Source organism: Barbatula barbatula, assembly GCF_947034865.1.
Source record: "Barbatula barbatula genome assembly, chromosome: 13".
NCBI lineage: Eukaryota > Metazoa > Chordata > Actinopteri > Cypriniformes > Nemacheilidae > Barbatula > Barbatula barbatula.
Genome location: NC_136776.1, coordinates 12,925,991 through 12,950,417, shown reverse-complemented (window position 1 = coordinate 12,950,417; position 24,427 = coordinate 12,925,991). Strand labels below are relative to the sequence as shown.

Here is a 24,427-nt window from a genome sequence, read left to right as displayed (position 1 = left end):
TTTGTAATCTTGTTTGGAATGTTCCTTTAACAAATGATGTAGAATGCAAGATAGTTCGTTTATCGGATTGTTTTATGTTAATGTTTACAGGTGGAGGCAGAACTGATAGACAAACTTGACAGTCTGGTGTCTGAAGGCAAAGGAGATGAGAATTACAGAGAACTCTTCAGTTTACTGTGAGCACACACAAACACGCACATGCACACATTCCCTCTCCAGTCCGACACACACCTTCGACACCAGTTTTTGTACTGCTCTTGTTATAATCTGAGTCTCTCTGCTTTGCCTTGTGCTGCGGGATATTTAGAACACAACTCTTTGGGCCGTACCCTAGGTAAGATGAAACTAACCTTATGCAACCAATCGGATGCCACTAATAACGCCATCGAGAGTCTGCGTGCCATTAGACGATTTTTTTTACCAACAACATGTGAAGTGCTCTTACACATGTGTGTTTTTGTACTGTTTATGTGTAGTCTGCTGGAGAAGATAGAGCAGGAGACCTGGAGGGAAACGGGCGTTTCATTCGTCACGTCTGTCACACGATTAATGGAACGACTGCTTGACTACAGGTATAAAACACACGTCTTGTATAGTGTACATTCTGTTTATGGAAAAAATGTGAATGTGTCTATATTATGAATATAGGCATTAAGTCGTCTTTTGTTTCCTGTGTTGACAGGGATTGCATGAAAGGCGATGAAACGGAAAACAAGAAAATAGGCTGCACGGTGAACCTGCTGGTGAGTTTTGTTCGTCAAACTCAAAGTTTTATTTCTGCATATAGCGACGTTGTGATATTTGCTGTTGTGTTTTAGAATTTCTACAAGTCAGAGATTAACAAGGAAGAGATGTACATCCGATACATTCACAAGCTGTGCGACATGCACCTGCAGGCTGAAAACTACACAGGTGAGACACCGTCATCAATCCAATTGAAAATGTTCTCATAGTAGACAACCATTTATCTATTTATTCACGGCTTTCTGAAATACTGGATTCTGAACGGCTAATCGTGACATCCCAAAGGTCTGTACCAATTCAAATTTAAACTTTTACAGGCAGCGCTGCTCATCAATGTCAGATCCAAAGCAGTGGACCAATCAGAATAAACTGGGAGGCGGGGCAAGCGTTGCAAGCCTCTGTTTACAGTAGCAAATCGGCATGACATGGCAATTTGGCGGAGGCGTCTCGAGACCCTCGCTTCCTATGCTGTGTTTTAAAAAAACATTCCTGAGCGTTTTTAAATGCAGAGACACGTGAATGGCCACTAAGTCTACTTGCAATTCTATTTAAAAAAGATACGCTTGCTTTCAAAGATCCAACGAATTCGCATTAAAAAAAATCATGCCACGCCCTCTAATTTATGGAAGTTAAGACGATCACAACCTTCGGTTCAAAGTTTCTTTTATAAATAAATTCAATATAGCTATGCCTGATTATTAACATCTATAATATTATATTTACAAATTATGAAACCATTTGGTTTCTTTGAAAAATGAAATGATGAACAGCCAGCCAGTCAACATCTATCACGCAAGTAGAAAAGTAAACGACTGTAGGATTTAAATGGACATTCGATATAATTACATTCCAGATTTTATTCAAACATTTTATGTGTTTTATCTGGGCTTTGAACCTGTGATCCATGTTCTGTCAGATTAGCTAAATAGAAAATTTGAGTAATTCAGCGACACAATCTGTTCTGTTTCATAGAGGCAGCGTTTACTCTTCTGCTGTACTGGGAGCTGCTACACTGGGAGGAAAGACCTCTCAGAGAATTCCTACACTATCCTGCACAGAGTGAATGGCATCGCAAAGAGGGTCTATGTCGTAAAGTCATCCACTACTTCAACAAGGGAAAGGTATAGCGTTTAAATTGTATATTAAATTGTATAGTTTTGTTTGGTTAGCTTACTTGAATTGATTTGCATACTAAATTGTGATAAGTAGGGCTGCACAAAATGATAATCAAGATTATTTTGCTTATAATTATATTTAAACTATATCACTAGTAATTATAACAATTATTCTGTCAATTTCAAACTTTTTTATGAGCTTACCTTGATGATGTTTTGTGCTGGCTATGAACACATTAACATTGCCAGGATTATTATTTATGAATTATGTCTGGCAGAAATCGCGATTAAAATATGATTAATAGTGCAGCACTGCTCTTTTCAGTTTTACGATCTTTAGATACTGTTACATTGAAACAATTTAGATGTCTGTACTAGACATGTAACACTGTTCTTTTGTGCCTTTCAAGTGCTGGTATTTCCTCTAGACATGCAAATCTAGTTCTAATTATACAACACATTTGCTGTTATTTGTTTTCAGTGTTGGGAGTACGGCATCCCCTTGTGCCGAGAATTAGCATTCCAGTACGAGTCCCTTTATGATTATCAGAGTCTCAGCTGGATACGGGTCAGCAATTTCTTTTTTTTAATTCTTTGAGTATATGTGACTTTAAAAATAGATTTTATAGAACAACATTTTCAGTGAACCTAATTTCTACTGATGTGCTGTTATAATGTTTTGCATTATTAAGCTGAGGATGGGGCCAATCTCTTGTGAATATTTAAAGTTTGCTTTTTATACAGAAAATGGAGGCAGCGTATTATGACAACATCATGGAGCAGCAGAGACTTGAGCCTGAGTTTTTCAGGGTGGGATTTTACGGACGGAAATTTCCATTCTTCCTCAGGGTGAGTGAATAAAATATTATATAATATTCGGTTCAGTCTCGTAAACTCTAAAGATGAGAGGAAAACATATTTTATACACTCTCATTCATATTTATTTCAAAACATAAAAAATGTAAGGCCATTGTCTGTGCTTAACTTTGATTATAAGATTCCAGGTCCTGCTCTATATTTGTATTTCTTTCTTTCCATCCAGAATAAGGAGTTTGTTTGCCGGGGTCATGACTATGAGAGACTCGAAGCCTTTCAGCAAAGAATGCTGGGAGAATTTCCACAAGCTATTGCCATGCAGCACCCTAATCAACCAGATGAGTCCATTTTACAGGGTGATTCCCAGTGTATCCTTCTCTGTAATAATACTTTTTGATGGTTGTGGGGACTGTGGAGGAATTACTTTTTTTGAGATCCAGGAGAGGCTGAATTAGTTTTTGTCTTGCAATTTACAATACCTCAACACCAATGAACGAACCAGTGTAGTAGATTAAAGGTGACATGTGTAACCTTTTTACTGCAGATTTTCATTTTACATTTTAAAGCTTTGGTAGTTTTGCAGTAAAGTTTTAATTTGTTCAAAAACCTGCAAGCTGCTATTTCCTTTATAAAGCCCCACAGACCTACAGATCTATGCTGTAACACCGGTCTCAGAAAATGTCGACGTGTTGCAGATGGAACGCGTGCCAGACCGCATCAAAAGCTTTTACAGAGTCAATAACGTCCGGCGATTTCGTTACGACCGTCCTTTCCACAAGGGGCTAAAAGACAGGGAGAACGAATTTAAGGTAAACATCTCAAATGTACTGGAAAATCAATGCAGTAACGAAACTTCCTGCTCCTGTTTGGAAGAAATATCTGGTTAGTTCATTTTTGTGTGATGTCTGTGGTGTTTTCAGAGTCTCTGGATTGAGCGGACTACACTTATCCTTACACATCCTCTGCCTGGGATCTCCCGCTGGTTCGAGGTGGAGAAACGAGAACTGGTGAGTAGTCCAACAACATTACTATAAAATAACTAGATTTTTAGACATGCAGGACTTGGCAGTCAGTTTCAAACAAATATCTGAAGAGTTTATATTAATTTGACTATAATTTATAAATCTGTAAATAAACTTGTAAACTCTTGACCAGTTACACCATCGAAATCCATACATCTTATATACGAACAAGTTTGTAGAGTTAAATCTTTTTTTATGTATATAAAAAACCTAATAAAATATCACAATTTTATAGAAAATATGAGAAAATATGAATGTTCAATCAAAGCTAATTGTATAATGTATATATTCATTATTATGTGTTATGTAGATTGAAGTAAGTCCGCTCGAGAACGCCATTTACGTGGTTGAAAATAAAAACCAGGAGCTGCGTACCCTGATCAGCCAATACCAACACAAGCAGCTTCACGGAAACATAAACCTGCTTAGCATGTGCCTCAACGGAGTCATTGACGCAGCTGTCAACGGTGGAATCGCCAGATACCAGGAAGTGAGTGTCAGAATTGGATAAAAATTGGGCACTTTGGAAGCAACAGTAGACACTTAAAGTCGTGGCTGTTAGTGTTGGCATATGCATAAAGACATAGCTGTATTAAAATCACTATTAAAAAATACAAAAATAAATTAATTTAAGTTAAAGAAAATAACGGATGCATCTATTCTTGATGTTGTGCAGGCTTTCTTTGATAAAGAATACATTAGCAGTCACCCTGAAGATACGGAGAAAATCACCCAGCTCAAGGATCTCATGCAAGAACAGGTAAACACACTGACACTACTTCAGTTCAATAACACGGCTATTGTCTTGAGTTTTGTAAATCTTCAGGCTAATAAACTCACTTCATAAATAACTCGACAGGTCCATGTCCTGGGCGTCGGGTTGGCCGTCCATGAGAAACTGGTGCATCCGGAAATGCGTCCCTTGCACAAGAAACTCATTGATCAGTTCCAAATGATGAGGAGCAGCCTTTGTCATGTGAGACCTCGCCTCTGCCTCTGCTTCTTATTAATTTATACATTTATAAACACAGATTTCTACTTTTGTGTACTCTACGTGAGATCTTTAGATCTGTTGTTTGACCTCTTCAATGTGTGTGGGTCTCAGCGCAGACAGTGTGAATATTCAGAGTAGTGTTTCTATGTGGCCCTGCAGGGCCTGCCCGGTCTGGATAAACTAAGCCCGGCCTGCTCAGGGACCAGCACCCCACGAGGCATCCTCGCCACCCACAGTCCCATGAGTCCTGAGAGTATGAAAATCATGCACAGACACAGGTGAGTAAACATGTATGCATAAAAACAAACATACAAAATGACCAATCAGCTGATAGCTCAAGACAATTGTCATATTAGAATAATCACCCGATTTGTAATAATCTAAACAATTTATTAACATAACCAGTCAGTTTTAGAGTAGTAAAAGTTATAATGATAGTTTAAATTAGAGATGCAACGATTCTAGATTCAGAGTGATATCTGTCGATACAGATTCTGAAAATTTCATTACAATTTCTTAACTTTCTGAATGGTAATTCTTTCATATAATACCTATTAATATTGAACATCAAACTGATGGTGTTTCTTAACATTTTCTATATACAGAGCACAAACGCATTGCTGAATGCGATATCGATTATTGGCCGATATATCTGTGCATCTCTACTTTAAATAAAATCATAGCTTAATACACTAGCATGCTAAATATACAATTAACAAATGCAAAATGATCTGACATACTTACTTACAAAAAACAAATGTGCTCGACAGGAAATATTTTTTATTACATATATTCAGGTATTATTTGCGTTTCATTTTTAGAACCAAATTCTATGCAATTTCCATATATAAAAATACTTGAAAAATCATCTATGTTAGTATTTATCGAATAATAAGTGAAAATAACATGTGTTTATATTTTGGTTTTACGGAAAACACTCACATTACCTGTTTGATGGCTATTTCTGCTTCGATGCAACTAATATCCTAGCTAGATCATGAAACTTTAGTCTATATTTCACATATAGTCTGACATTTGTCTTTAATTTTTGTTTTTTATACTAATATTTAATATGCACTTTTTTAAATAAAACTTTTCAGCATGGCATTTTGTATAGCCTCAGCCTTTCATTTAGTTAAAATATTTATTTCTTGTTAAGCACTTCATACTTATATTGATTGTAATTAATTTGTGTAGTGTCTGTGTGTGTTTGCGTACACACATGTTTTTGGGTTAAAGAGCTGTAGCCATAGACATAGTCCTTCCTTTCTCTTCACAAACACTTTTTGACCGTGTATTCCCCATAAATGCGTACACAGTCATGCTACCCACTCTAAACACGCAAACCTCTGCTCCACCACATCTTTCACATGTCTCTCTCTCTCTCTCTCTTTCTGTCTCTCTTTCTGCTGTCACTTTTCTTCAAATGTTTTGCATCTGTGTGCATGAAAACATCCTCTTCTCTCATCTTTCCAATGTTGTTTTGTTTGATACATACCTGCACGACTGCCTGTATCACTCTCGAATGCCGTTGTTTTACCAACCTACCAACCTCTCTCTCTTGATCTCCATCTTTTACTCTGTTATCACGACACGACTCACCTTCACATCCCTGCGTGCTTAACCACTACTCTTATTTGAACACCCCCTCTTGCTCCTGCCATTACTCTTTTCTGTCCTGTTCTTTATGGTCACTCCATCCCTGCATGTATCTGTTTGTCTGTCTGTTTGTCCAGCCCTCTGAATGTGTTGGGCTCTATCCGCCACTCCTCCTCTTCTCTTTCCTCTCACACCTCCAGTGAGACAGGAAACCTGCTCATCCTGACGGACGGCATGATGGAGCACCCAGAGGACCTCTACCGTATGCAGGTGCGCTACGTGAACTCTTCTGGAGCGTTTTTTGGGTCCAGGACACTTGTTGAGACTTGTTTGATTCCCTTTATTGCAGAGCATAGCATTAAAGGAAAATTCTGTCATCCTTTACTCATCCTTGAGTTGTTCCAAACCTGTATTCATTTGTCTGTTCTGTTGAACACACAAAAAATATATATTTTAAGGAATGTGGACCCTTGCAACAGTGCCCCAGAACCATTTGGTCACAAACGTTCTTCCAGATATCTTTATTTGTGTTCAGCAGAACAACTACAGTTATACAGGTTTAAAACAACCTGAGAGTAAGTAAATGATGACGGAACTTTCATTATTTTAGTGAACTTTAACAGTGAAAAAGTATATTCAGAAAACTTACAAATGTCTCCATTAAGATTTTCAGAAGGGAAGATGTATGTATCATCTACGTTGATACTGATTTGAAACACATTTGAGAACTGCTATCCAACCAAAGGAAACAACTTAGAAACCATCTAGTAACACCCTAGCAACTGATCAAAAAAATACGACGTCAGGATTGTTATGAATATAACTTTTGTATTGAATGTAGCAGCGTTTTTGAGTTAAAAAATGTGGTGTCTCAGGACGTGTATTTCTTAAAGCAAAACGCTCTTAAAAGTCTCTCCATTTATTTGAATTGTGAAGGCATTTGGCCCGAGGGCGCCAGTTGACTAGCCCTGCTCTAAGCAGTGCACTAGCCATCGGCAATACTGTAAATTTGGAACGCTATGGGAATGACACATATAACATTGCGATGGCAATATATATCCATTACAATTGGGTTTTAGCTCAGGTCTGTATGTTACATTTAAATAAAACTGTATCTCACCGTGTGTAATATTTTCAGCCTAGTCCATCATCATCCAGCTTGAGCTCGACTCATTCAGCTCCGTCTCAGATGATCAACTCAGGTCACACTAGTATCAGAGGTGAGCACCAACATCTGATAATCAAGTTATTGGATGGACAGTCAGCATGTACACTAATGTACTAACGTTTAGGGTCATTTGACTGAAATGTTTCTCATGATGTCTAACCTATGAGTTGTATTTTTTCCTCCTTAGTTGGGTCCCCGTCACTCCCTGACAGATACAGACACAACCGAGAGATGTTGATGCTTCTGCCACCTCACAGGGACCGTCCCAGCAGCGCCTTGTACCCTAACCTCACTGAGAATGGACAGGTCCGCCTCAAAACCACATTTATTAGTGTCTTAAAAACCCATAACCGACGATGAAGGATGTTTCAGATTGATTGGCCTGATGATGACTTTAATTTAAAATAATATGCAGTAGTATTTTTGCTTTTTCCCTCTAGCCGACCAATCACCAGAGGGCTTTGTACCATCAGGTCATTGGCCCCTGCAAACCCTGCAGTGACCCGAATCTCTCTGTGGCTGATAAAGGTATGACTGGGTGTGTATGATTCTCTAAACCAACAGTACCGCTCTACTCCTCCACAATCCCATAATCACCTGCACAGTCAGAGGTGACATTACGGTTTAAGTCAATGCCATTAAGCCTTTAAGGACTGTCAAAGTCAAGTCATTAAAGCTGCAGGTTATAGTTTTTTATCTAATAAACGAAAATCAAGAAAATATTGAGCAAGCACATAAACAGTAAATGTTTAACTATATTAAACTTATAATAATTATTGATTCAGCTGTCGGGCCTGATTTCTGGGAATATGTTTTGCTGTTTTAAAAATAAAATGATTATATATGTATGTAAAGCATCCTGCAATTTTTTGTTTCAATCAGAGATGCTGATAAAGAGACAAAAGATACAGATTGCAGCTTTAAATGTAAACATTACTACGTGTTCGAAATTAGATAGGTAGCATTTTCTGTTGCTTTTGTTTTGCCATCACAGATCCTGTGTGAATTTCAGATTATTTGGAAACTTAAGATGTTAATGTTGTATATAGTGCTATTTTAGTGTTGGTCTAGCTGGTCTATCAACATGTGTACATTGTACTTGGTCAACCAGTATTAACCTTCAGTAGAGTCAACCAACACTTTTGGTAATGATCTTGTTTGTTGTGCTACTTAAGGAGCCAGTTTGACGCTTGTTACAACATTCAAGACTCAACCCATTCTGGTATTTTGAGCAGGACTTTTTGAGAAACGTCACAACCAGGTTTAGATCCAGCAGGTCACTAGAGTCATGTGTATTGTGATGGTCTTTTTTCTTCTTTCTCTCTCGTAGTGTTGACTGCTCCAAGCAGCTGGAGTTTGGACAGTGGCACCAGGGACACTCTCCCGTTCCTCTCTGCTCATGTGGGGAGTGTGATGGCACCGCCCGTACCCCCCCGCACCCTCCCTCCCGGTAAGAAAGCAGTGTGTATACAGTATATGCCAAGAAAGACTTAAGGAAGTTTATTTTACTTCTGGAATGAATTTAAACAGGATGTAAAAGTTTGATGGTGGAATAGATTGGTGAAGTAAAGCAAAAAGAGGTGTTGCATTGTGTATGTAGCTGACATGTCATACCTCGACTACAAGTACCTGCCACAATATGCATGTACTGTGAGGAGGAAGATTGAGACCAACAGAATGAAGAATTGGCTTTTAGTTAAACACAATTTAAAGTGCAACTCTGTAACAATCACGGTGGGTTCAATTGTAATTGTGCAGCAAAACTCTTATCAAGATTCACAACGAAGATCCAATAATACTTTAAAAGGTGAGCTTTACATCATTTAAATTCACCCCTGTAATAAGATCCATATAAGGGAAGGAAGGAGGCGGGAACCGGCGAACATTTAACAAACTTTAATAAAAAATAAACCATCAATAAACACGGAAGTAAAGCCATAAAACATAAACACAAACTTAACTAATTTCCAGGCCCGGTCCTCTCTCGTCAACAGTCCTGCCAGTTGTCCTTTTAAGCTCCCGATCTCCTCCGTAAGATATGCGGGACCGGTGCATGCACAGCTTTGCACCTATCACTCACGCCACCGGCCCCGCTTCACGGCTCTCGTCCCGCCTTCCACGCCACAACCCCCTTACGTAAAGTTACTTGCACTTGTATGTTTCATACAGAGGTGGCGATATAGAGTTAAACGTTACAGATTACAGCTTTAAGCAGATATTTACATTGCATTTCACTATACATTTTTTATTGAGAATGTGCAGGGATGCTCTAACCACTGAGCTATAAGAACGCTTGTAGCAATGATTTTTTTATAGACAAAATCTGTTTATCTTGTCTGGACAAATGATGACAATCCCATGTCCTCAAATGATCCTGACCACTAGGTCCCTTTCCACCCCGTTTCCCTCCCAGTCATCATTCTGTTCTGAACATCAGCTAAGTTCAGAAAGTGTCCTTCATAGCGCTCGCTGAGTGTGTCTGCCTGTGGCGTGTCCTCTTTCCAACCCGTGTTCTGTCCGCCTGTGTCTCCCCCTTTAGGACACTTCTCGATGCACTTTGATGCCTTCCACCACCAGACCAGCGAACTCCCTCCAGCTCTCCCTGCGCGCTCCTTAAGAAAGGTATCCTCCGCCTAGATGTGTCTTATGTTTAGCCCGTTTCGTGCATGTTCCCACTAGTTTCCAGGATGCCTCACATCCCGTTGACCCCAGATGTCACCCTGAGTTGAGATATACTTGAGTTTGGCTCCGGATATACTTGGTTTTCAATAAATAATCTTGATGTTCCCTTATTATAAAGATTTTGACGTGAAAGTATATACGTAACAACCTTTCACTTCTGATCCTCACCAGTCTCCCCTGCACCCTATACCTGCCTCACCCACCAGTCCACAATCAGGCCTGGATGGCAGTAACTCCACCCTCTCCGGCAGCGCCAGCAGTGGCGTCTCCTCCCTAAGCGAGAGCAACTTCGCCCAGTCCTCCTCCGAGCCTCCGGCACGAGCCGATACCCTGGACTCCATGCCGAGCAGCCAGGCCTGGACCACGTACACGGAGGAAGCCGAGAGCCCCTACCTCCCCGTGCGCTACAGCGTCTCCGAGCCCGAAGTTCTGGACCCTCTTAAGCCCACTCCGTGCCGCAGTCACTCGGCCCCGTTGGGCATAACCCCGGGAGTACCCCCAGATGGTCACCACCACCATCACATGCACCTTCACCACCAACATCCACACGCAATTCACATCACCCACCCCCACTATCATCACCACGACCCTGCGCCAGCTCTTCCCCCCAAACCCTACCTGAGAGAAGGATGCATTCCTGAAGAGGACCTGAGGCCGGTTCCAAGGCCCATGCCACGTAAGATCTCCCAGCCTCTGCTCACCAACAAAGAAGAACAAGCTAAAGTGGCCTGGGAACATGGTATCAGCGAAGAATAGACGAATAATAAGGTGCTCTTGCCTGGACTGTTGGATTTTGTTGGTTTTGGGAATGTTGACGCCCAAAAGGAACTGGTTTGAAACTTACCCTAAACTTTCCATATATACAATGTAAATCTTTTCAGAAGTGCTTGCCATGTTGCTGAGCTTCCAAACTAATGAGATTTTTACGTTTTGCGGGTGTTCAACGGGCCCATATCGCCCAGACCTGTATACCCAAAGCATCTGTACACGGATTGGATAACCCAGATATGTGATGGCATGGAAAGATATGCTCAGATGGTACAGGAAGCACAATGATCACATGGTACACAGGGTAATCTGCCATGCCTGGTGTACTAGATGGAAAAATTGTCGGCCTATATCTCTTTTGAAGTTGTTTTACAATCCAAACCTTGTGTTACTGAAAGACTAGTGTTGTCAAACCTTGCCAGGAAGGACTTTTCCATTCCGGCGGGGTTGCACTTAAGCACTTATCCTTAGAACACCAAAAACCTTATTTGTTATTCACATATATTTTTAAATGATGCGAGTAGTGGTCAAATAGCATAAGTTTTAGCCACTACTTTGATTTGCATCTTCCCAACATATGTGGATTATAGAAATTCTTTGAAGATATTCAGCATGATTATTTCTTTTGACAAGATATTCACCTTCCAATTCAAGCGCATTAAAAGTGTGTTAACACAATGTCAGATATAACATTCCAACACTTCATTACCACCCCAAAACACTTAGCAGATGACTGCTACCTCCTGCATGTTTGCGAGAAGCTTCTCCAGAGAGAAGCTACGCTGATTTGACACTAAAAGGCTTTTACAGTCTCCGTAAAGCCTCATTACACCCACAATATTGTCACGGCGCGAAAGCAAGTCATCCTCGCCCAACATTACTATCCCGTTATGCTAATAACGCAACAGTCAAAGAGCTGTTATATCAAAGCCATTTCCCAGATGTCTCGTTACGGTAAAGCAGCTTTTGGTCTCAGCAGGTTTCTTTGGGATGTGATTTCCGCTCCTGAGTTGACAGTTTTCATAAAAAGTATATATTTTTAGATAGAGCTGTTATAAAATTCCAAGACTTTAATATAATTGTATAGTAAAATTTTAAAAATGAGAGCGAGAATAAATACAGCTTAGATTATATCATAAATATAGCTATGAAGATTATATAGTGTGTTTAGGAGGCTGGAAGCAATATTTATGAGTGTGCGTGTTTTATGTTACACCGATGTGTATAGGGACGGTCAAGTCCTTCAGCTGCTGATGGATTCGCACTTAATACCTGCGTAACAATTTTTGATGACTTGAAAGTGTGTGTTATTTTAAGAGCTCATTTATATGTACAGTTCTGCATGTTCTCTACACTGGTGGTCATGGTATTGCCATCTGTCACTTGAAGGAAGGTCTGGTAGAGACGTTGCTTGTCTATCTACTCATCCTCAACATTCATTCACGTTATATCACGATACTGTTCATATTTTTTGCATTGGACCATACTTTGCCTATTTGGACTGGAATTATTTTCGGCTAAAGTTAGCAAAAAGAAAGAATGGCATTTGAGACCATGTCTTAACCATAAACGATGAGTTCAGTTGCCAAATTTGCGACTTGGTCACTAGATTTAGCGACTTGCTTTCCAAAAAGCACCCAGCAACAAAACTAGCGACTTTTGATGAAGTTTAGCTGTCTTGCTGTTCCTGGACAATAACAAATTGAAAAGAATGAAAGAGATTTGCACATACAATGCAGTGTTTCCAAGAACCAATCCTTTCCAGCCAATTTAATGCAAATATGATGTGATGCCGTTGTGAATATGCTAATTTATCTATCATGAAATATGCTAATTAAGCTAGCCATTATCTAGCATTTAGCGTCTTTTCAATCAGGCCGTGCACTGTGTTCAGACTGTCAGCGACTGTGTTGCCAGTCTCTCGCTACGAGGTCATTAGAAGGTGTTTGCTGCCTTTGGTTGTCCTAGAAACAAACCCTGCAGGAACTGACGATGGGCGGATTACATAAGCTCCACTGCTGTACTCTTATTTGTAGTTGCTACAACGGTTACTGTCGCTCATGTAGCCGGAGGTAGCAGAGCTCCCATTGAAATGAATGAGATCCCTTGTCTCTGGCGGTCTGAACGGGGCGTTAGCATCAATATCCATCTTTTAAATAAAAATAGTTGGCACATCTTACACATAAACCTGAGTGAACCCATCATGCTATCCATACCAATACAAAGTTAAATCTAATTGGTTTTCAGTCATACTCTACATATGTGTATATTAAACGTTAAATATACACTAAATGGCTGTAGTTGTGTTGTTTTGCCACTTTTAATTGCAATATGGACAGATTCTTTTTTTGTTGGGTCAAATCTGGTTAGGACCTGGTTGTAATTTATTTAAGGGCATTATCATATGCTTTGTCAATAGTTTATGGGTTATTGGTTATTGTTCACTGTGTATTAGGTCACTTTAAGACTTTATGTTTGGCATTTGGGAAATACAACGAAGTCTTTTAAAAGTTTGGCATGCAAACACAAAGTAAAGAGTGTAATCATACTTCTCATATGAAATAGATTTTAGTCCCATACTAGTCCCATATCAAAGGCGAATGGCAAGTGTTTTGTATGTGCGCTTTGGTAATATGAGGACTGTAAGCGTCATTGAGAGATATTTACAGTGTCAAATGCATGTTCATGTAATGGCACATAGTTTTTTCATTTTTATGGCCAAGCAAAGTCAATACACGTGAATGTTTTGATATGGGGCCTTTTGTAAACCTGAGAATCTATCATGCATCACTTAATATTCAAATCCCGTAACCATTAACTAACCTCATATTTTCATTTTCTAAATGCCATTTCTTGAAGTAAGTTTAAGCTGATGATGGTATACATTAATAGTAAAACATTGCATTTTAAAGACATACAGATATGGTTTGTGGATGAGTTTGTAATAGTTATTGGGATTACCCTTCAATCATTTTAAGAACTATTTTTTATATAATCAAGTGATCAGGGACGGAACTGCAATCTATGCAAAGATCGTGTGATATAGGAAAGAGTGTAAACTGCTTAAATGGATCCGGGACGGCCCATTCTGTGAATATTAGCACGGATAAACAAAAACGCATTAATATTTATTGTTTTCAACAATTCTTCTTATGGCTTTCCAGACATTTTGCATGTAAATATTGACTGACGGAAACTGTGTGTCTTGTACTCACCCACCATCAAAATTTTGCTTGCACATTCAAGCCCGAAAATGAATAAAAAACTTAGATTACACATCTAATCACGATTCATTTAAACCGGATACTCATTTGGCACAAAACATCATGTAAAAACAAAACAATTGTACATATTTTACATGTTTAATATCTCAGTAGAGGAAAGCTGAAGTTTTGGATACGGAGTTTGAGGGTGACATTTTATTTTTTAAATGATGAGATTGATTGATCAGTACTTTGTTCATATATACAGCATTAAGTGTTATTTGCTAATAAAAAAAAAATTCTGTAATTTGCTGAGAACATTGATTGAACGATAGATATTGCAGTATGTTGTAAAAGGACAGTTTTTGGCAAATGTGCAAAGTTATAACACTGGAAAAATAGCTTTTTTGTTGTTTTTGTACACAAGAAAAACTGAATAAGAGGGGTATTAAGCACTGATCTGCATTACAGTTTGTACCACACCATGTCGGGCTTTATTTAGTGTATATAATCCTTCAAAAGCTTTGTATTTATATGGTCAAGAAGGACAAATCATGTATAGATCGAGATTAATTGTCTGCCTTGTACTTTCTGATGTAAATGTGTTTTTAAAACTAAAATGCAAACAAGTTAAAATGACAAAAAAATCTATGGGCTAATCACTGCAGTTATTTTGTGTATTTTGCATCAGAATCTAAACGAAGTTAAGTTTTACCATGCAGAATTATGAAAACCTTTGTACAAGTATTCTCAAGTATTTTTTCTGTATATATTGTGCTAGCATGAATAAATGTGGTGTGGATTTTAGATGTAAATACACTTTTTTTTCCTACTCACTTAACCGCTGTGACTTGTAATTCATTAATAATGCCTAATATTAAAGATAATGTTTTATCAACTTATATTTGCCTTGCTCTCTTTTCTTCGTGTTTATGATGTTGCTACGTACATTTCTTTGTACTTTCTTATGCAACAGCACACCCTAGTGGAATGTGTAATTAAGACCAAGTATTGAAAATATTGCTGTTCCCATTTCAAAAATACATTTTAAAAACAAGTTACTGAATATCGACGAAGCAATCATGTAAATATCAAGACAGCTTATTGTGGGGTGTGGGGCAAAGTTCATATAATCTAAAAATAAAAGTAACAGTGCATAACATGCTAAATCTTTAATAAAACAACATATTTTTAATAACAAGCACTTATTTAAACAAATCTCCTCTGACACTAACCAAGCACTCTTTTCGGTTTTTTTAAAGATGACACCTGCTACAAAGATTTATTCTAAACCTTTTTCTGACAACGTTTCTTCCCCCAAATGTTTGGGCCTATTTAATAATAAAAGCGTTGATTTGTGGAATGACGCCACAAGATCAGTGAACTGTTTTAAAACAAAATATATGTGAAAAGGAAACTAGTAAAAGGACCTAGTAAATAAAATGGAAAAAAACTACAATGATGGCGTTCGTTTCAGGCGACACGTAATCACTCCGAGTTCACCTTCGTACCCAATCAGAAGCCGCCAACTGGACTCACTCCTGAACGACCACTGCACATCCAATAAGACGAAAGTGCGTGTTGCGACGTCATGATTTAACCAATGGGATCGTAAAGAGTGTAACCTTACCCAATCGGATGTGAGAGTAGGCGGGTGTTTTCTAGTAGGAAGCGGTGTTGAATCAGTACGTTGCCTGCTGTACGCCCGGTATCCTTATGCTCATACCGGCACTTTCATAAGATATTTAAGTAGTTAGACGCTGTTTTTGCTTTTACGATGTTATATATCAGCGGACTTTCTGTGGCGCTGGCCCTGGCGCTCGTACCGAGCTTCAGTGATGCTTTGAAAGATGGAGACTGTGAAGGTGAGTTTGTTAATATGCTCGCGATATAAACACATGTGATGCCTGTCAAGAGCATCTCACAAATCACTTTATTGATGTTCTTAAGTTTAGTTTGTGTATGTAGTTTATGTTGTAGATTTGCTAGATGTTCTTTCTCTGAATTACTTCATGCCTCAATAACCTATTGATTCAGTTTAGGTGATGCTAGCTTATACTTATTACATTTATAAATATATTCAGGTTATGTGTAATATGTGGTATATCAGGTTTTTCATGGATACTATAAATGTGAGGTAAACGTAATGGTTGTGTTTTATATAATAACATTTTGTATTTTAAACATGTTGTGCATTTTTGTTCTTAATATAGACTTTGCCTACATGTATATTTTCAATATATATATAGATTCTCAGTTAGGCTGCTATAGGCACTGGGTTACGTAATGTTACCCTATTTGAAATATGAATGTTATGACACACCTGATAAAATAACAACCTGTTCGTCATTCAGCTGATCGATAACATAACTGTCATTCGTATGAATTCACTTCATCGTCCAGGTGTCAAAAAATAATTGAAATTAATTAAATCAATTTTTTACAAATCTTATGAGAATTGTTAACTTTTTCTTTGTTTTAACATTCTAGTTTGTGTGGGATTTCTGGAACGCTTTTACCAGTCGCTACAAGACAATGATGTTAAATTCAACAGTGACTCTATTGAAAAAGCTCTTCTAATAACTTGCAAAGATGCCAAAGGGAAAGAAAACCGCTTTGTAAGTGTCTTTGTCTATATGAAGTGCTATATTGTACATCCTTTCTGTTTATTTATACACCGTTTTGTTTTTGTGTGTGTGTAGTGTTATTATATAGGTGCAACAAGCGATGCGGCTACAAAAATGACGAATGAAGTTTCCAAACCCATGAGTTACCACATGCCAGCGGACAAGATCTGCGAAAAACTCAAAAAGAAAGACAGTCAAATCTGTGAGCTGAAATATGGTAGGTTGGAAATCGTATTTGCATGTTTTCATGCAATTGCTGCTGTTTAGTAGTAGTTTCAAAACCCTGTTTCTGAATGGAGTATTTTATACCGACAATTCTGTTGGGTACTACTGATCTAAAGATTCACTGCGATTTAATGTTCAGTTGTATCATTTATTGATGACATGCACAAAACAGCCTAAATTAAACAAATGCTTATTTGACTCAAATATTATTTTGAAAAGCAAACATGTTTATTATCCATTGACAAGGCTCTTGATAGTTTTTCAATTGATCCAAATGGGAACTTCCATCGCTTAACAGCTTAATGCAGAAAAACTATTGGCCTGTCACTACTGCTGTTCTGCTCTGTTTGTCATCTATATGAAAATCTAATCATTGCAAGAGGCTTTGTAAATATAGTCATGGTTGAGGATGTTGTTATATAGCACAGACTCATGGGATAGTGCTTTTGGATTCGATACAACTTGTGTGTGTGTGTGTATGTGGTCAGTGAAGAAAGATTATTGCAAGAGCTAAGTGTTTTATTTGCCAGATTTGGCTTTTATTAAAAAACAAAAAGACAGGTCTTCTACATATAAAGAAAAATACTTACAGATGAATACATTTAATATTAATCTTATCGCTTATATGCCTAATGTTGCCAACCTCTGGTTCAAACTTCTGTCTTTTTTGTAAGTCATGCAGATATAAGATGTTTTGGTGTACTTTCGTCTAGATAAACAAGTTGACTTGAGCACGGTCGACCTCAAGAAGCTGAAAGTGAAAGATCTGAAGAAAATTTTGGAGGAATGGGGAGAGTCCTGCAAAGGATGTGTGGAGAAATCTGACTTCATACGCAAGATCAACGAGCTCATGCCCAAATACGCACCTAACGCAGCCAAGGCAAGGACAGATCTGTAAACAAGCACGGAATTATGGGACCAAGGCAGCCGTTTAGGGTGGAAGTTACGGCTAACTGACCACCTAACAGTGGTGTTTTGCATTGTGCTGTCACTTTACCATGTTCTCCTGGCGTAAACGTCGTGAATTCAAGCACACACGTTACCTTGCAAATACAACTTTTCATTTATAACCAATAAAACAGGCTTGACTGAGATCCACCACGACCTGCATTTACATCCAGATGTTATGGTATCATTTGACACACTTTGCATAGTTTGATTATATAAATAGATTTTCCTTTTTTGAGGGGATTGGCTTTACTAGTTGATTCATATTATATGAGTCTTGCCTTCAAAACGTGTGGGTCAGGTTGAATGGACTTTGCTGTAAAATGTGTTTAATATGGTTATACTGTCTTTTTCATTAAAAGATGAAAAATAGTTTGTCTTGTCATTTTATTGATATTGTGTTTTCTTGTAAACACAAACTTGAAACCATGTTTTATTTTGAAATAAAAATGTATATGCACCACAATGCAATGTGCTCAACCAGATCATAAAGGCATCTTTCCCATCACATTTATTAACCAGATGATTTGACATACAATGGGTTAAATGCATTGCCGTATGACAACACTATAGCATACTTTTGTTGCAAGCATTTCTTAATGCATACTTAAAACCCGGACAGCATACTGTGCAGTACTTCAGCCATTTTATTTTCGCTGCTATTGAAAAACAGCAGTTTTCGCAATATTTTTGCATCATAAAGTGTTATTTTTAGAGAAAGAAAATATTTTCAATCATTCTCTCGCAATCCGCGCTGACGTCAGCGACGTCTCCTCCCTCCCGCGGGCGCGCGCACATTCCTTTTGTCCAAGATGGCGGAATAGATGCAGCTGCGGCGACGCTAATGTTTGTTGCCTTAGTTTTAACCGCATAATCCAACATCCCGCCGATTGTTTTTTCCGTGCACACGTTGGATTATACTCTCCTCGCGAATGTGCACCGTTTCCCGGAGCTGCGAGACTTCACATCGGCGTTGATTTTGTATTTTCGCAAGGGGGAGCATCGCTTTAAGATGAAGCGGCAGGCCGAACGTGACGCGAGTCCGACCAGAACCCTCGCCAAACGCGTCCGCGAACGGGACCGAGAGCGCGAGGCGAACCCGCCGCTCGCGTTGCTCCTCGCCGAGAGCCGAAGTTACCACAAACGAAGCCGCAGCCGAGAGCGGGAAAAACCGCGGGCGCGAGAGGAGCGCGACAGCCTCCATCACCGCGAACTGGGACTGCTGGGTCGAGCCCCGCTCCGAACCGCGGCGGTTTTGCCCAAAGGTAAGACCCCGTCTGCAGACCCGGTGGCTCCACGACTTGAATACAAGACGCTGCTCATAAGCAACCTGGGCTCACAGCTTTCTGACGAGCACGTAGAGGACGGACTGTTTCACGAGTTCAAAAAGTTCGGCGACGTGAGCGTCAAGCTTTCTCACACGCCTGAGCTGGGTCGCATTGCCTACGTAAACTTCCGGCACACGGAAAACGCGCGGGAAGCGCGGCACGCTAAAACGAGGTTGGTGCTTTACGATCGTCCCCTCAAAGTTGAACCCATGTACATGCGGCGTCGCAGTGTCACGCCGCCTGACGTAAGTTACGTGGCCGTGCACGGTGCTGCGTATGCGTACAGACAGCGGTCCCTTTCTCCCGGTGCCGGAGGTAGTACGAGGGATGTGAGAGCAAGACAATACGTTGATGGCATTGGAATCAGTCGGGACAAAGTTTTGGACTACTATACCTCCTTGGAGGAAAGGAGTCGTGCGTATGCATACCAGCTACCCGAGGACGACTTAAAACCAGAGGACGATCAGAGAGCAACAAGGAATTTATTCATTGGCAACTTGGATCATAACATTTCCGAGGTGGAACTACGTCAAGGGTTCGACAAGTATGGGATTATCGAAGAAGTGGTCATCAAGCGCCCGGCCCGTGGACAAGGGGGTGCTTATGCTTTTCTCAAATTTCAGAACTTGGATATGGCTCATCGAGCAAAAGTGGCCATGCAGGGACGTATGATAAACGGAAACCCGATTAAGATCGGATACGGCAAAGCCAATCCGACGACCAGGCTGTGGGTGGGCGGACTCGGCCCGAATACGTCGCTGGCTACTTTAGCCCGCGAGTTTGACCGCTTTGGTAGTATTCGTACCATAGACTACGTCAAAGGAGATAATTTTGCCTACATTCATTACGAGAGCCTGGACGCGGCCCAGGCCGCCTGCACGCAAATGCGTGGCTTCCCTCTGGGCGGTCCCAACCGCAGGCTCCGTGTAGATTTTGCCAAAGCAGAGGAGACCCGTGCGTACCCTCAACAGTACCAGCCTCCCCTGCTCCCCCCTCCACATTACGACGTACTGCCCGACGGCTACGGACGTCACCGCAGTCTAGAAAGAGAACTGAGGGCAAGAGCACGTTCGCCCTCCCATCCCCTGTTCGCGGAACGAGAAAAAGACCGCCTGTCGGACCGAGAATGGAGTCCGCCGAAAGGGGCAGAGCGGAGGGCAAACCCGGACGCGTTTGGCCGAGCGAGGCCGCGAAGTCGTAGCCGCAGCAGGGAACGCTGGATAAAAGAGCGAGAACTGGAACGTGCACAGGGAAAAACCTTGGAGGAGCGTCGCAAACGGAAGAGCCTCAGCCCCATCGAGCGCGCCACAGAGGAGCGTGGAAGGTCAAAGGTACGTGGACGAGCGCCCTCCACCCCGGAGGACAGCCCAGACAGGGGCCGTGGACGACTCCCAGACTCCACTTCCGAACCCCTCGATCACACTCCTGACATAAGCAGACACTCCGGTGACGAATGCCCCGCACAAGACGAGTCCTCGCACTCGAGGAAGGACGCCGAACGCAACCATCGCAAATGCGAAAGCGACCCTGACTCTCAAACGGAAAAATCCAAAACAGACTCAAACGGGAAAAAACCCAGCACACTCTCCGAATACGCTCAGACTCTTAATCGCGTGTGGCACGGTTCTCTTGTTCTCAAAAACAGCTGCTTCCCCACAAACATGCACATGCTGGAAGGCGGAGCCAGTTTTCTCCATTCCCTCATGAGGGACAATCAAGCTGGCGGGTCCAAGATCACCCAGCTCAAAATTGCTCAGCGGCTGAGGTTGGATCAGCCAAAACTGGACGAGGTGACGCGGCGCATCAAACTGGGTGGCCCGAATGGTTACGCCGTGCTCCTCGCCGTCCAGGGACCCGTGGACCGCGAAGCCCCGTCTCCAGAACCGGGTCTTCAGCAGCGCCTTCTCAGAAACCTGGTGACTTACCTCAGGAACAAGCAGGCGGCCGGGGTCATCGGTTTGCCTCTTGGTGGCCCCAAAGAGAGGGAGATGGGGGGCATGTTGTACGCTTTTCCTCCGTGTGATTTCTCACAGCAGTATCTGCAGACTGCGCTGAAAACTCTTGGGAAACTTGAGGAGGAGCATTTGGTCATTGTGGTGGTTAGAGACTCTTAACACCTCAATTTCGATACGTTAGATAACACTTTATTCCCACAATCATCCAGATGTTTTGCCTTTGATTTTAGTGTTTTTAAAGTCCATGACATTCACTCCATTTACTTTTGAGAGGTTTTTAATATGAAAAAAACTCCCCAACAAGCGTCAACAAACATACCAGCCAGTTTTAGTATCGTTTTGACCAAACAGTGTTCAAAAGTGTCATTGTCCTCTTTAAAAATGTGTTTATAATGTGGCATGCAATGCAAATTGACTAGATTGTTTTTTCTTTTTTGCAATTTCCTGTAATGGGTGTCAAAATATTGGGCTATGTTTATGAAACACAAGCATAACAAATGTGCATATAATCCACAAGTTGTGACGGTTTTACATTTGTTTCATAAATGAGGCCATTGACCTGCATTCAAGTTCATAGCTTTTTAACACATTTAACAATTCTTTTTTCCCACATTACATCAATTTGTCCATTTACACTAACTGGATAAAGTGTAGTTTTTCCGTTGTCAGAGATGTACAGTACTCAAGAAGGCATTTGACATCTACCTCTGAAATCACGTAACGCATCAGGTTTCTTCAACAAAATGAACTTCACTGTTTTTAAGCCCACTGCGAACTGTAATTGTGTTTTAAATATGTGTTTTAAACACTAACAGAGGTCATGTGACCGTACGTGTACTGTACCAATCCGAATACACTAAAGTCTGTAACCATTACGAACACTATTGCTTGTGTAACTGTTTGTTTGTACGCAGGAAAGTTTTATGCATCGTCCCTCCTTTCAATGACTTCTTGCGAAGTCGTTTTAACCCGGTATATTGAGCCAACACAGGTTTTAACAGGTGCTTTTTTAATGGCTATAAAATGTCCTGCCATTTCAGTTTGGTGATGATTGTCAAGCTCGAATCAAGTGTTATTTTGAGATTTTAGTTATTGGTGTTTGAAAGCCTGTCTGCCAACACTACAACCTTTGCACTGAACACAGTCATCTTTAGTTTTTATTGCCTTCTGTTGTTATATCCCCTCTTTTATCACTCCTTTTTGTAACACCTTTTTTCTAGGAAAATCTTTTTTCCTGTCTGTATGCAAACCATGTATAACACAAAACTGTAAGTAAACATGTTCTTGTTTTAAATCTCACTCCTGGTCCTTATTTGGAAATCCCAGCGTTCATTTCAAGCGTCAAATGTGTCATATCGAAGATGAATGGCCAACACGCGTCATTTAACATCCTCGAGCAATGTCTTGTCTCTATAGTTACCTCTCCATCTCAGGGTGCCAACAAAACAAGTTGAAGGTTAAAGTGGTAACCAAGCCACCGCATCCCTCATATAGTTCAAATAATGCCTAATAAAAGCCACTAGGTGGCAGCGTTGTCCAAGACATCTACGTTCAACTCATCATATGGAACCAGGAGTCCCTGCTGTGCAAGTGGGATGTTGCTCTAGGGAGAACAGTTGATGCAGTGCATATTAAACGCTTGCTGGAACGTGGTTGCTGCATTTACCAATGACTTGAAAGCAGTCTTCATTTAGTTTTGCCCTGTGCCGGCACACAAATGAAGTTTCCATGTGATATTTATGCTTCAGTTTCTTGTTGTTTTATAAGGCTTGTTAATAATATAGGAAGTAGTGTGTATAAGAACTACTTGACACTGATCCTTATTTAGCCCAGCCTGCGGTAGATCTCTCAGTTCGTCCTGTTAAAGACCTTTGGGTTACTTAATTGACCGGACCTCCTACTCTCAGCGTGACAGGTAATTCCCAGAATCCAGTCATTTATAGAGAATTTTGTGTTTGTACATGTCCACTTGCTGCTTTGATTTACAGAGTCCACTGACATCTGATGGTGAGAACTGTGATTCATGAACCGGATGCAAGGCTTTTTGTTCTTGTATGTAGACTGAAGACGGTAAGAAGGTCTTATAAGGACTCATTCCTGTAAATACGTTATATATATCTTATGAGACAAATGCAGCATCTAACAGCATCATATTTGACTTGAAAGCTGCATTGGATAATGATATTTTTTAGCAAAGATTTGGATTATATGGACTGTTTATTAGATGTTCATTGTTGTCCTTTTTGAAGCTTGACAGACTACATGGAGATTCTTCAGAAATTCTTTGTTGTTGTTGGGGAAACTATTAGGTTTGGCTCAACGTGAAGGTGAGTATAGACGGTTAAAAATTAACAACATAAACCAGGGGTTTTCATCCTTTTTTACTCCACGGACCCCCAACTATATTCAATAATTTTCAAAGCCCGCCCGCCCCATGCACAAAAAAAACTCAATTTCTACCCCAATTATTTCAGAGCTTGATATTAACTAGAAAAGCATTTGTTCATTATACAACTAAATATATATATATTGTTTTTTTTACACATTTCCATGCTCATTTTGACTAATCTTTACATTTTAGTCATTTTGAGCCTCCCTTGGAAGTCAGCTGGGGCCCCCTTGTTGAGAACCACTGATAAACAAATTTAACTTCCTCTACACATCCACAAAGAATCCCTGTAGATTATTTCTGATAACAATAAATTACATTATGTACATAAATTACTATGTGCTACCAGTAGAAGAACGTGGCTAAAATGTATGTGACAAAAGTTACACGACCCATTCAACAAATTGTTTATTTAGGAAAATTATTATACAATAAAATTCTATCATTTTTGTTTATTAATACAATTTTTATACAATAAATTAAGTATAAATAGTTATATGATTAGCCACTGGCCAGACCGATCAACAAGCACAGACCGGACATTGACACTGACTTCAGGCAAGGTGCGTGCGTCCAATGAAACAGTCTATGGTGAATAAGCACATTATCAGTCAAAAGTCTGCACAAATTTGAGTAAATTTATTGGCTATGATCTAAAAAAAAATTTGCCATGGAGGCATATGCGCAAACACAAATGACATTTTACTGACAAACGTGAATAGTCCATACTCTGCTTCACATGCTGAGGGAAGGGTGGCTGCTTTGAGGAAGCTTAAAAGCTTTCGAGAGCTTTGATTTAACATTTTAATGCTCAATAAATAATTCTGATCCATCTGTTTGTGTA

At 40.1% G+C, this 24,427-nt stretch overlaps 3 protein-coding genes across 3 annotated transcripts in view; all 3 read left to right on the top strand.

Moving 5' to 3' along the window:
• Window positions 1-10,896, top strand: part of dock3 (dedicator of cytokinesis 3) — a gene marked incomplete at its 3' end in the record, with an annotated part of 151,381 nt that extends 140,485 nt beyond the window's left edge. Inside the window, exons 33-54 of the mRNA XM_079470648.1 lie at window positions 91-176; window positions 308-334; window positions 477-572; window positions 683-743; window positions 819-912; window positions 1,717-1,865; window positions 2,341-2,427; window positions 2,604-2,708; window positions 2,902-3,043; window positions 3,318-3,484; window positions 3,596-3,682; window positions 4,008-4,187; window positions 4,374-4,457; window positions 4,557-4,673; window positions 4,851-4,969; window positions 6,428-6,560; window positions 7,429-7,510; window positions 7,646-7,764; window positions 7,899-7,986; window positions 8,789-8,908; window positions 9,998-10,080; window positions 10,312-10,896. Of these exons, the coding sequence (XP_079326774.1) occupies window positions 91-176; window positions 308-334; window positions 477-572; window positions 683-743; window positions 819-912; window positions 1,717-1,865; window positions 2,341-2,427; window positions 2,604-2,708; window positions 2,902-3,043; window positions 3,318-3,484; window positions 3,596-3,682; window positions 4,008-4,187; window positions 4,374-4,457; window positions 4,557-4,673; window positions 4,851-4,969; window positions 6,428-6,560; window positions 7,429-7,510; window positions 7,646-7,764; window positions 7,899-7,986; window positions 8,789-8,908; window positions 9,998-10,080; window positions 10,312-10,896 (2,811 nt within the window). The remainder of the gene's footprint in view (window positions 1-90; window positions 177-307; window positions 335-476; window positions 573-682; window positions 744-818; window positions 913-1,716; window positions 1,866-2,340; window positions 2,428-2,603; window positions 2,709-2,901; window positions 3,044-3,317; window positions 3,485-3,595; window positions 3,683-4,007; window positions 4,188-4,373; window positions 4,458-4,556; window positions 4,674-4,850; window positions 4,970-6,427; window positions 6,561-7,428; window positions 7,511-7,645; window positions 7,765-7,898; window positions 7,987-8,788; window positions 8,909-9,997; window positions 10,081-10,311) is intronic.
• A 4,839-nt stretch (window positions 10,897-15,735) lies between these two features.
• On the top strand, window positions 15,736-18,447 carry manf (mesencephalic astrocyte-derived neurotrophic factor). The gene is made up of 4 exons (XM_079470855.1): window positions 15,736-15,976; window positions 16,602-16,729; window positions 16,814-16,955; window positions 17,677-18,447. The coding sequence occupies exons 1-4, from the start codon at window positions 15,889-15,891 to the stop codon at window positions 17,859-17,861; spliced, it is 543 nt and encodes a 180-aa protein (XP_079326981.1). The 5' UTR covers window positions 15,736-15,888; the 3' UTR covers window positions 17,862-18,447.
• rbm15b (RNA binding motif protein 15B) lies at window positions 18,294-22,486 on the top strand. Its single transcript, XM_079470854.1, has one exon. It carries the CDS (start codon window positions 18,924-18,926, stop codon window positions 21,351-21,353), a length of 2,430 nt encoding a protein of 809 aa, XP_079326980.1. The 5' UTR covers window positions 18,294-18,923; the 3' UTR covers window positions 21,354-22,486.
• The last annotated feature ends 1,941 nt before the right edge of the window (window positions 22,487-24,427 follow it).

Excerpts from the sequence above, each read along its gene's own strand:
- manf (XM_079470855.1), top strand. The coding sequence starts at position 15,889 with ATGTTATATATCAGCGGACTTTCTGTGGCGCTGGCCCTGGCGCTCGTA. Across the intron at positions 15,977-16,601 it reads GAAAGATGGAGACTGTGAAG|TTTGTGTGGGATTTCTGGAA; the intron begins GTGAGTTTGTTA and ends TTAACATTCTAG. Across the intron at positions 16,730-16,813 it reads AAGGGAAAGAAAACCGCTTT|TGTTATTATATAGGTGCAAC; the intron begins GTAAGTGTCTTT and ends GTGTGTGTGTAG.
- rbm15b (XM_079470854.1), top strand. The coding sequence starts at position 18,924 with ATGAAGCGGCAGGCCGAACGTGACGCGAGTCCGACCAGAACCCTCGCC.